Source organism: Tachypleus tridentatus, chromosome 4, assembly GCF_004210375.1.
Source record: "Tachypleus tridentatus isolate NWPU-2018 chromosome 4, ASM421037v1, whole genome shotgun sequence".
NCBI lineage: Eukaryota > Metazoa > Arthropoda > Merostomata > Xiphosura > Limulidae > Tachypleus > Tachypleus tridentatus.
This window is the reverse complement of record NC_134828.1, coordinates 26,109,253-26,121,899: the sequence shown is the minus strand read 5'-3', so window position 1 is coordinate 26,121,899 and position 12,647 is coordinate 26,109,253. Positions and strand designations below refer to the sequence as shown.

The window sequence follows — 12,647 nt, the reverse complement described above, 5'->3', positions numbered from 1 at the left end:
CAGTGACCAGATACATCGGTACTGAATGTGACAAAGTTGAAGTAAAGGAATCATTATTGGGCTTCTTCCCTATTGATGGAGGTCACATATCCTGAGACATCTAGAAAGAGATGGACTGGACATAAACCTGTGCCGTGGTCAAGGATATGACAACGCTGCAACTATGGTTGAGATTCATCGTGGTGTTCAGTAAAAGATCAGAGAGATTAATCCCAATGCTTTGTTTGTGCCTTGTGCAGGTCATCATCTAAACATTTGCAGAATGCACTCATATGAAAGCATTTATTCATGTGCGACTTGTTTTGAACTTTGGAAAGGGTCTATTCCTTTTTTTTTTACTCTCACATCATTGATGGGAAATGCTCCTGGAGAATGTAGGCAGACGATCAAAATACTTTTCCAGACAAGATGGAATGCTGCTTATGACACTTTGAACCCAGTGAATGTAAATTTTGAAAAACTGACCTCAACTCTTGAAATAATATGCGATCCCAAATAAAATATGAGCACAACAAGATCAGCTCATATCTTGCTGTCTGCTGTATGTGATTTCTCTTTTTTTTAACTCACTTTTATTTCTGATGTGAAGTCCTGGAAGAAATTAGTATCACACAAAAGTATTTGCAAACATTTGGAATCATCCTTGAAAAGTGCATTGTGAAGATCCAAGTTCTAAAACTGTTTCTTGAAGATCAGTGTAATTGAATTGTAGAGGGGGCCATTCATTACGCAACTACAAAGTGTGAGGAAATGGACATTTCTGTGGATGCCAGGAGAGATGACAAGTGATGCTGGTTTCACATTGCCAGAGGAAGTAAAAAGAGCCATGTATGCTTGATCGTTTTCACCAAAAATTGGAGATCTGTTCTAAGGCAATGGATCAAATTCCGTCAATCTTCACTGTTATTCAGCCAAACACTTTGGTTGTTTCAACAGAAGAATAATTTCGGAATTGTATTTCAAAGTTGACACAGATTTTCGATGAATTATGCGATGAAAATATCAGTGTGGAAATTAGACGACTTCTGGGGCATTTGGAAGAAGCTGCCAAAATCAGCGTTGAAGAGGCAAAGAAATAGACAGTACCGTAGTTTTAGTTTATTGTAAAATAGGATTTTTTTGCGAAACTGTTTCAGATTTTTGCTATCTGTGTGTTTATTGCTTTATGTGAAAGAAGTTTTTTTTTTTCAAATCGAAATTGATAAAACATTTCTTTCGCTCGACCATGAGTCAGACAAGATTGACAAATCTGGCTTTACTTTAAATTGAATATGACTATTCAAAGAAGGTGAATTTTGATGAAGTCATTGATCAATTTGCAGAACTTAAGGGCCTGGCATGGCCGAGCGCGTAAGGCGTGCGACTCGTAATCCGAGGGTCGCGGGTTCGCGCCCGCGTCGCGCTAAACATGCTCGCCCTCCCAGCCGTGGGGGTGTATAATGTGACGGTCAATCCCACTTTCGTTGGTAAAAGAGTAGCCCAAGAGTTGGCGGTGGTGGTGATGACTAGCTGCCTTCCCTAGTCTTACACTGCTAAATTAGGGACGGCTAGCACAGATAGCCCTCGAGTAGCTTTGTGCGAAATTCCAAAACAAACAAACAAGCAGAACTTAAAGCTCAAAAGCAAAGCCTGTTAATCCTCTTTATTTACCTTTGTAAAATAGACTTATGGTTGAGACTGGAATTCCTGTGTTTTATTGTATAAAATAAAATACAGTATTACCTCTTAACTGAATATTTAACGTCCCGTACCTTTCTTATTTCCAGTTTGCTTAACTCTTTACAAACCTACATGCAAGCATATTTTTCTGTTTAAATTTTAAAATTATTTTTGGGGGATACCAAATATTTTAGGTTTATCTGCACCTTGAATCCCGAGGTTTTAAAAAGGTTAGTTTTTCTGTTTGGAAAAAAGGATATTTCGCGAAAACATTTTTACTGGGATTTCTCAAAAGCAGATCATAAATCTTGCACTGATTTATTATACAGTAATAAATACGTAGGCCAATTAATTACCGTTCGTAAGTTTGTTAAATAAATCAAATTTTCATTATAGCGGCACTGTAAATGTGAGCCCAAAGCTGACAGGTTCGCTTTTATACTCGTAATGTTCCAAGGTTGGTCATTTATTTTTCTAAGAAATACATGTAATCTGTGTATTTTTTATTTAAATTAGTACTTTTAATGTTTTACCAAGTTATTTTCCAAAAAATTACATTTTTAAAAAATTTCGATAACACTTTTTCATATAATTATGTTAGAAAGATGGAGCTAACGCACACTTTCAAACAATTACTTCATTCATCAGAACTCTTTGAGCTTAAGTTTTTATGTTTTAGTTGTACCGTGATGCCGAGTAAAGGCTGTCTTCAGATTTTCTGCTGATTCATTTAAAGATTGAGTATGTCTGCCATAGAAAAAGTTATAAAACCCAAGATGTCGAGCAGTGAGACTAATCCTTTGATTCTTCAGTGTTATAAACAAAGTCCTTGAATGTGCATCTTTGTATTTCTTTGCAACTCCCCAAATAAATATTCAATTTCGGTAATTACTCAAGATTTATAACAGCCTTCTGGTTGGTATATTTCCTTCTGCCTTACTGTTGAGTGTATCACCAATTGCTGTTACATGTCTATTTATGATGGTGGTCTGTACTTCACAGATTCTAAATACGTTTTACATGTAGGAATATATTTAACATTACGTGATTTTGCACTCTTTGTGCTGCCTTCCACTAGTCCTTGATTGTTGCATAGAATGTTATTTTCATTCGTGTATAGTGCATTACATGAAACTGGATAATTGTTTATTCCTCCTTTTATAGGCATCTGTAGAAAATCTTAGTTGCACCTGATGTTTAAAATATACCACGTACACTTTACCTGACATCTGATAAAAGGAACTGTAGTGGTCCAATGTTTACAACTATTTTTTTTGAAAAACTGGATACTTTTACTTCAGAGTGTCTCATTGATCTAATTGGATCATGCATTTTGTTAACATTTTCATCATCAAAAAATGTTTGGAAATTATTATCCAAGTGTTCATCAAATCACTGATCATCTTGAAAAAACTATCCAAGTTAAAATCTGAACCAGGTTTGTCGTATCACAAAACAGTTGCAACTCTGCAGTCAATCTAATATTTTGATGCCAATTTACTCTGTCAATTTGTAACAGATTTTAAACTCATGTTTATTCAGTTTTTAAAAACTCTAAACTGATGAGTTAGTTGAATCCCTGTATCTAGCAGCCAATTACCTAACACTTTAAAATCATGGGGCAGATTAGAAAAATAGATCTTACTCTTTGTGTCTTTCAGATCCTCAAACCAGGTCTTGTTCATTGAAATTCCAATTTACACAAATCAACTTGTCTTACCCCACTGTAACGTAAATAAGCCTACACAGCCTGGTACTATTATTAATATGCTTGATGCATCCTTCTTTACTTGTTGGTTAAAGTCCCTGTAGGTGGAATTGCTCCCACTCTGCAAATAATCCATGGATCATGATTACTTGCATGATGAACTTCAACAGTAATTAAATCTCCACTTCTTTTATTTTTAATTTATTATTCTCTGCAAAAGCTTAGTTATATATACATACATAATAGAAAGCCTATAAGGTTACAGCTCTTATATTTTTTACACGTGCATTAACCTTTAAAAACAAAAGTAGTTAACGTGAAGCATCTGTTATTTTCCAATTCTGTATAATTCAAAATTACACTTACTATCAATAAAGTAATAATCAAGTATGGTAATTTCATCTATATTTTAACAGAGTTTGAAAAATTTAGTACTTTTTCAATGTTGTGTTTGTTACCGTTGCCATTCTTGTTTCTTATTTTGACACAGCTCTTGAAATTTGTTCTACAAAATGCTGGAATGAAAAGTGTTGTCTGACATGATTTTTCCCATTTTCTCCCATTTCTCTAGCTAAACTGCGATCTTTTACATACTTCTCCATGGCTCTTGCAAAGTTTTCAGGATGGGGGGGGACACAGAAATCCTGTTTCACCATCAATGACAGTCTCTAGAGGTCCTCCACTATTGGCTGCAATCACAGGTCTTGACATATACATTGCTTCCAGTGGAACTATTCCAAAGTGTTCATTTTCTGGAGTATAAAGAACAGCTGTACAACTGTGAAGTAATAAGTGCTTCAGTTTATCTGAAGGTGATTTTAAGAAATTAAGAGATTCTGTAAGTCCTAAGTCCTCTCCTAATTGCTGCAGTTCCCTAAAAACCTCAAGATTTTCCTTCACTCGATCATCACACCCACCAGCTATGATGAGATGCACCTGTTTTCCCACATCAGGTGTCAAAATGCTCAGAAGTCTACCTGTTAGCAAAAACACAAAGATCTTTTAAGTTTGTGTTCCTTAATCTAATATCAATACACTAAACTGCTATAATTTTATAACAAAATGTATTCAGTTTATTCTCACTACATTGTCACAACAAAATAGTTTATACCTCATGACCAGAGCAACATCCAATACAAATCAAAGTGACTTGAATTTATAAAACTGTAATTAGATGTAGATGAAATTAATTAAATACAAATATCTCAGATTGCCTATAAAAACGTTATATTAATATACATACCAAATTCCCTACAGATGTTATTTCAACTTTTCAAATAACTCTCTGAAAGCATATGTATATATAAAGCACAAATATCTGCATCCATCTGTTTGTCCATTCTCTAACTATTTCTAGGACACTGGACCAATCTTAACCAAAAGGTTTGTGGAATGATAGTTTGAAACATGGGCTTGTTAAGGTGGAGGCTAACAATCTCCTCGCCCCCATGATTGCTGTTACTGAGTATTTATTACACTTGACATATGTTAATTAGATTCATGAATGATGCCACACTCTTACACAAAAATAGTGAATAGTCTATAACACAACTTACACAAAGTGTATGAAGAGGGCACACAAACATCTTAAATGCCTCGGAGTGCACCAGCACCAGGAGTCAGGTAAAAATTCAATAATGCATAAACTAAGTCTAATATGAATAGCTGCTTCTTTTGTTATACCAGCTTCCTATTGTGACCTTTCATCTTTAGCCCATAACACACTTCTGCAGCCAGTGACCATTAAATGATTAAATCACATAAAACACTATAAGGAAGCTGGTTGTTGAAGGTGGGTAATAGAAAGCACCCCACAGCCACTACTTTCACTGTTCTCTATTACACCAAGTAACCCTGACCATCTCATAGTGTAAACTATGTTGTAAGTACATATATATTGTGTTCTTTAGTGAGGTAATAATAAATACTGAAGTGACATGTTATTATAAATAAATTATTTGAAAATTTGTAATTTTGTGTTATTTATCGTAGCATCTACCCATACATTTTTTTTTAAGTTCATAACCCAGACAAAGGATGAGTGCTACAGCTTGTATTCAATATAACATATCCTTAGAGCATTGCAATTCTCATCAGAGAAAAAAACCTTTATTACCAGTGTTAGAAATGTAAATAAATTTCCAGTTTAGAACTGCATTTAAAAATGTTAATTAAAAAATACAGTACAGTCAACAAAATAGGTCCAAAACTTATTGTACATGTTACCTTAAACATTAGATCCAACAATGGTAGTGAAATGTTACCTTAAACATTAAATCCAACAATGGTAGTGAAATGTTACCTAAACAATTAGGCCCAACAATAGTCAAATATTTCTTAAAATTAGGTCTAACAATAATAATCAAACATTGCATAACAGATTAGGTTCAACAACAATATTCAAATGTTACCTAAACAGTTGGGCCCAACAATAGTCAAATATTACTTAACATTAGGTCTAAGAATAATAATCAAAACTTACATAGCAGATTAGGTTTAACAATAATAGTCAAACATATGTACAGAAAGTAACATTAACTACTGATTTACTTAAAAATATTATTACCTAAAGCTTGAATGGCTAGCCCAAGATTCTTTTTTCTTTCATATCGGTTAATTGACAAAAACACCCAACTGACTCCCTTTAAGTTAAGGTCAGACAGGTCACCTTCAAGTGGACAGTCAAATGCTGAAAAATTTAGTGATGGGTAGAGAACTTGAAGCTGAACATTCTGAAGGCTTTGAAATGTCTGGCGGAATACTTCAGCTAGCAGAAGAAAATAAGGAACTGTTTACTGGCATTCTATATCATCAGATCAGTGTATCACTGTCATGTTAAACAAACTGTCACAATTGGGACACCATGAGAAAAAGATGATGAAAAACTGAAACTTAAGTTTAAACTCAAAGACAGAACACTATAGGGACACTAAGTAGAGCACTGATATTATACAGCTTTCACAAAATACAAAGATGTGTCCACAAGCCCATCATCATCAATGGACATGAGCCACTTCTTGGAATGACAATAAGAAATAATAATCTACACATTTCCACCAAGTTTCATCAAAATTTGATCATTTTTGTCTGAATATGCAATAAAATTCATGTTAATAAATTGGTACCGATGTTAACAGATTGGATTTTTTTTCATGACCCTCACTACCAAAAAATCTGATCATGTTTAAGTTAGATCATAGTCCAAATGTCTGTCAGTTTTCGATCAGATAATTCAGTCATTTTCAAAAAATCTTGCTGACAAACACGCACAACCATGAAGACATGACCTTTAGTGGCAGAGACAAATGGCTGATTATTTTCATGGCTAATAAATTTATTGTATTTTGATTAATCAACTGGTACTCAGTTTGATTAATTAATTGTGTCACTAACTGATGATTATAGACAATTGATTATATCAAGTTAAATGTCCAACTGTATTAGAATACTCTCTTCATAAATATTTATATTATGCACATATATGTGCTACTTTCCTGGTTGAGTTCTAATTTTCTATTTTGTTTTATTCATATAAATTCAAGTATTCTTAAATGCCATGATGCTCACAGTACCTTCTCACTTTACCAAGCAAAGCAAGTAGAAAATAGTTAATACACTAGAAACAAAAAATTTGAGTTACGTTCTTACCTGTAAACTTACTATTGACCAACACAGTATGTGCCATTCCCGTAGTCCATTCTTCTAACCAGTCCAGTGGAGCCCTGTAGAGTTTCTTCAACCATCCTTGTCTCTGGCTCAGTAACTGATCAGGAAAATGGCAATAAAAGACAATCTTTGCCTTATTTATTTTAAGTATAGGAATACAAGCTGAAATCTGATCACAGAAAATAACATCGGGATTCAAACCACTACAAAACACCAGGTAAAAAGCTGCCATTATCATTCGAATGTAGGCACACATGGCATAGCATGCACCAAACAAACTCCGAGGCATCCAATCTCCAACTACCGTCACAGTGAGAGTTCCGTCTTTGGTTTCCTCAAAACAGTGACCAGGATGATGATGAGTAGTGACAAAACTGACTTCGTGACCTTGGGATTTCAGAGCTAATGCTGCATCTACTACGAGTCTTTCGGCTCCACCAATACCCAAATCAGGATGTAGAAACACAACCTTCATTCTACACTCTGCAGTCATTAACATTAAAACACTGTAAGAACTTTCTGTACAAATAAAAATATATTTATTATATTAAAGTACAAATGAAGCACAAAAAATTCAAACATCTCTCACTGTACAATCTCTGAAAAGCAGTACTTCCCCATCAGTCAACACTTTTGACATTTGTTACTATCTTATGACTTTATTGATTAATAAAAAAACAATTATTTTTGATAAAAGAAAATCCAACATTCAGCTAAATATTTAATTTATTAACTTCTATTATTGAACTTATCTTCAATAAAATTTGCCATTGTGTATGAATAAACAAGTGTCATTAACCTGTTGACTGCCAAATGTTTCAGCTGCTACAACACAACTCTAATGATTCTTCATTTTGTAACTTTTTCGTTACGCCATTTTAGATCAAAAGTGAAACAATTTGTAAGTAGGTCAAATGAATGTATGGTGCTGACATCTAGCGTTGAAGTTAGATATTATTGAGAACGAATTAACTCATCCGTGACACTGTGTTACTGATCGGCTTAGACGAGTTATCTCGTCTACAGCACTGAACAGGTTAAACAGCTTAAAATTCCACTGGTCATAGTTTACAGTTTTACTGCTACTAGTTCCTTTAAATGACATTCAATTACTGGATTAATCACAGTTTAATACTTTTGTTGTGACAGCCATAGTTATTGATATTGTTACTAAGGGGTTTCATGTAAACATACTACTGATCATTCATTCAGCTAATCAAGTTGTAACATCAAGTTAGCTGGTGAATGTGTCAATAAGAGTACATTTCACAAAATGAAAGTTGGATGTCAAGACCCATTAACTGTTAGTTCTTCCATGAACAGTCAAGGAAATGATTAGTTTAATTCTCATAAATGCCAAAGTTATAAATAAAAAATTAATATTAACTTCTGTTCAGAAAGATAAAAATCCCTGAGTTTAGACATAATGTGTGATTAACACACAAATTATCACTGGTAAAAACTGGCAACAAAATTGTAAATATTTGTGCTCTTGGCTTCAGCACTGAGAAAATGAAATTCAAAGTCCAAATCTTATAATGTTGAAAAACTTTACTCAGAAGACTGTACATCTGGCAATAAGGTATTTATTTCAAATATAAGGCCTTTCATATGTTTAAGTGGAGAATATTATTACCTGCACTAGGCATACCAAATGTAAAGTGGCAGACAACAGGGTAAAGAGTCAACATTATTTAATTCCAGTTCCTTGGCTGCACTTTACTAACAATAAGTGGGATTAACTATCACATAACAACAACACCTAACTACAAACCTGTACCACAAGAAGAAAATACTTTAACTGTTATTAAAATGTACTTCTGATAGCATTTATAAGCTAAATTTATTTAATGGAATTAAAAATATTACACTGTTTACCTTCTATTTAAAAAAAGTAATTAATTAAAACATTGAAACAAACACAAGAATAATTTATTAACTATTTTCATGTATTGTTTGTTCACATTTAAATTTAAATTGCATACACAGTTGGCTATTAAATTTTGGCCCAAATGGCTGTGACTATAAGTAAAAAATTGTCAAAGTAAGCTTTGCAATGTATTTATACACTTTGAGTAATAGCTTGGGATAATGAAGTGTAACTAAACATAAACTAGTTTATTCTTCTTTGGCCATCTTCCTAGTTGCAACTTGGATCAGCATAAACATGGCAACATGAACAGAAAATACTGTAAAAATTACCACCAGAAATCGTTTGCAATTAATAAACATTTAAACCTTTTCAAGATGTTTTTTTCAAAGATATAACATAACTTCTGCTTGCTATCTAACAGAAGTTATCATAGCTCTCTAAAAATCATTAAGGAGACCTCACATGGGAGACTTTACAATTATGGTCTTCTTATCTTGGGAAGGATACCGATTCAATGGAAAAACTGAGATACAATGAAAGGCTACCAAAACGATTCCAGTGATGTTTGGATTGTCTCATACAAGTAAAAAATCTTAATTTATTTTTCTTGAGAATAGAAAGGAGTGATTTTGTAGGAGCTTACAAGTTTATTTTGGGAATCAATTGGATAAAAACCTCTGATTTCTGTGCACTATATTCTGCAGATAACAGGCTGTGAATTTGGAGAAGGCAAGCCACACTGTAGTCAGGACAATCTAAGTTATGAGTCATGGTGACTGGTTTATCAAATTACTTGCCACCAGCAGTAGTAAAAGCTGGTAATTTACAAAAGTTTAAAGGGTAGAATCAATAATTTCAAAAAAAATAAAATAAAAAGGTTTATATTTTTACTTTTCCCAAAGACAGTGTCAATGTATCAACTGATCCTTGTTGTCTGTATGTTAACATGCATCTGTTCTGAATAGAGTACATGTTGAGGCTGAGTAAGTGTCTTCTATTATTAACTTTTATGAGGCTGTTCTTTACAATTTGCTGCAAGTAACTGTTTAAAACAAATGTTCTAAAAATGATCTTTGCAAATACAGACATTTAATACCAATATTTATAGTTGTTATGCCTTATTTGGAGAATGTATAATAATAAACACTACCCAACGTGGAGGGGGTCTTTGCTTGTCTCATCAATTTGACAAACGGTCTGACTTACCATACAAAGGCATATCTTAATTTTCCTATGGTTTTTCACACTGTTCTCTACCACATAACAAAGCTTTATAAATAAACTAGATTTTGTGTTAGGTGAGAAACGTTAAGATGTATATAAAAGTCAGTGATCTGCTTTCAATATTGATAACTACTACAGCATAACATGAGGCTTCAATTTCTACCGACTGCTAATAAAATAAAACCGACAGAGAGTGGAGACCATGGAATGAGCCAGCAAGTTACAAGACTATAGTTTAGGTCTGTTGTTTTTAAGTGTTAGAATCTATTGTTTGTACAACAAAAGTTACTACAATTAGTTGATTACTTCTCAAGTATAACTACATAACTACTTCTCGCTATTCAAAATTTATACGTTACTTAACTAAAACTTCTCTTGTATTTAGCTGTATCTTTTACTTATCATAACATATGGACAACAAGGAACTCAAGTTGGAGAAATAATTCAAAATAACTAATTATATACAAACATAATTTACACTGATTAGTGTTGCATAAAGTAATCAATCAATCAAACTTATGATTACATTAATTAATGTCACAAAAATAATCAAAACTATAGTTTCCAATTATTACTGTTTTGGTTATTTCAACTGTCCAATCTCATGTGAGAATAATTAATTAACTGTAACTGATTAACGAGCTCAATGATTAATCATCAAGTTCCACTAACTGCTGAGCTCTTCAAATGAACATTTGGTTCTTCAAGGTCTTCATCATTTTGCCAATCGAACTTGACACTAGCATGTTTTATCTAAATTATGAACATGTGCCCTCTTACATTCAGGATACAGCACAAAGAAATCAGAAGTTTTTGTCACTTTAACCTGTCTCTGTAGGTCAATTCCTCCAAAAATGGATATTTATTGACAATGTAAAACTTCACAAATGTTGTTAGTTGTTTTTGGGATGTTTCTGAATTTTCAAATGGAACTGTTCTTGAGCAAAGTATTTTTTTATAATTTTCATTTACAACATTTCTGATGCTCAGTAAAGTTTGACAGTGAAAAATGAAATATATATATATACAGGTTGTTCGGAAAGTCACTGTGCAGTTTTGTCTGTTAATAAACATATAAGTGCACAGTGACTTTCTGAACACCCTGTATATAAACTAAAGTAACTTATAAAGCAATAAACTTATCACCAAAACAAAAAACTTTATGTCATCTCTTTTGGCAGAATTATCATTCTGACTTGCCTAATTTCACATGTGTTACCATATTTAATACGACGAAAATCTGTTACACATTAAACAAGTTACAGTTTCTTAACTATAAACTGAAAATACTTTACAATGAGACCACTTGTACAATTTTACTGTTTTTTATCTTCACCTTAATTTTACCTTATTCAGCAATGTTCTCTAATGAAAGAGAAATGTATACTACATAAATACAAACAGAAGCAAAAATAACAAATGTTTTAGATTTTTTCAATTTTTTGTACATTTTAATTTTGGCTGTTTTAAAACAATTTATTTTCTATCTGTATTCAATACACTGATGGGAAACCATGTCTTATTCAAATACTTATACCCATTTTAAGTTACGGCTGTATCCTTTTTGCAACAAGAATCTTTTCTCTCAAACTTCAAAATCTCATTTAATACTAAAACAGATATATCTAAGTTACATCCTCATGAATACGTGTCTTATAACGTTAGAAAAAGATTCAATTACACTTACAAGTTAAACTCAGAAAAAAACTATCTTATTATACGTTTCACTTTCAATTGCATCGAACCATAATGTGCTCAAGTTAAAGTTACCCTCAGTTTAACTTAAAAATTACCGACATTTTCCAATATTATTTATGCACCAAATTACATACGTGTTACACGTCTTTCTTCACTACAATAATTACAGTATACCTACATAACAGTTACACCTTATTATAGTATAGTACAGGCTACAAGGTTCACAATATTTTTTACAAGTCACACGCAAAAAGAGCAAAATATTATCGGTATTGTAATTAATTTCACTTTATTAACAGTTAAATGTTAACTTCTGCAGATAAAAACCTAAAATTAATTAATGTACAAATTAATGAATAATGTTGGTTAACAATATGATGTAATATTTTATTATAATATAGACCCATTGTAGAGATAACGTTTGTATTCTACAACATACACCGGTACTTCAACGTTATTAATACTGTCACGTTTACGATTTTATACAAAAAGTAACAAACGTGCCGATTTCAAGATACAACTTCATTAAATAAACTTTTAATTTAAAACATAAAAAGCTGCACTATAACTACTTTACCTTATAGTTAAAAGAGTCAACCATTTAATAACTAACGATACACAGCTCAATTTATATTACAGTCCAAATTATTTCAATTTTAGTAGAAACAGGGACAATTATTAAATAAATTTTAATTTCAAACTTTATTTTTATTTACATATTCTTTATTACTTTTTCATTAAACATTTAGAGTAATTACAGTTACAGCATCAGTTTTACAATTAAAAATTACTTAAATAAAGTCGTGGATTTCGCTTTGC

The 12,647-nt window shown here is 32.4% G+C and overlaps 1 protein-coding gene across 1 annotated transcript; it reads right to left on the bottom strand.

Annotated features, from left to right (window-relative positions):
* Positions 1 to 3,552: 3,552 nt before the first annotated feature.
* Alg2 (alpha-1,3/1,6-mannosyltransferase Alg2) lies at positions 3,553 to 11,688 on the bottom strand. Its single transcript, XM_076497365.1, is given in 5 exon segments — positions 3,553 to 3,999; positions 4,001 to 4,344; positions 5,934 to 6,134; positions 7,016 to 7,552; positions 11,668 to 11,688. Coding segments are annotated over 5 exon segments (1,242 nt in total). The 5' UTR covers positions 11,672 to 11,688; the 3' UTR covers positions 3,553 to 3,843.
* Between the last annotated feature and the right edge of the window lie 959 nt (positions 11,689 to 12,647).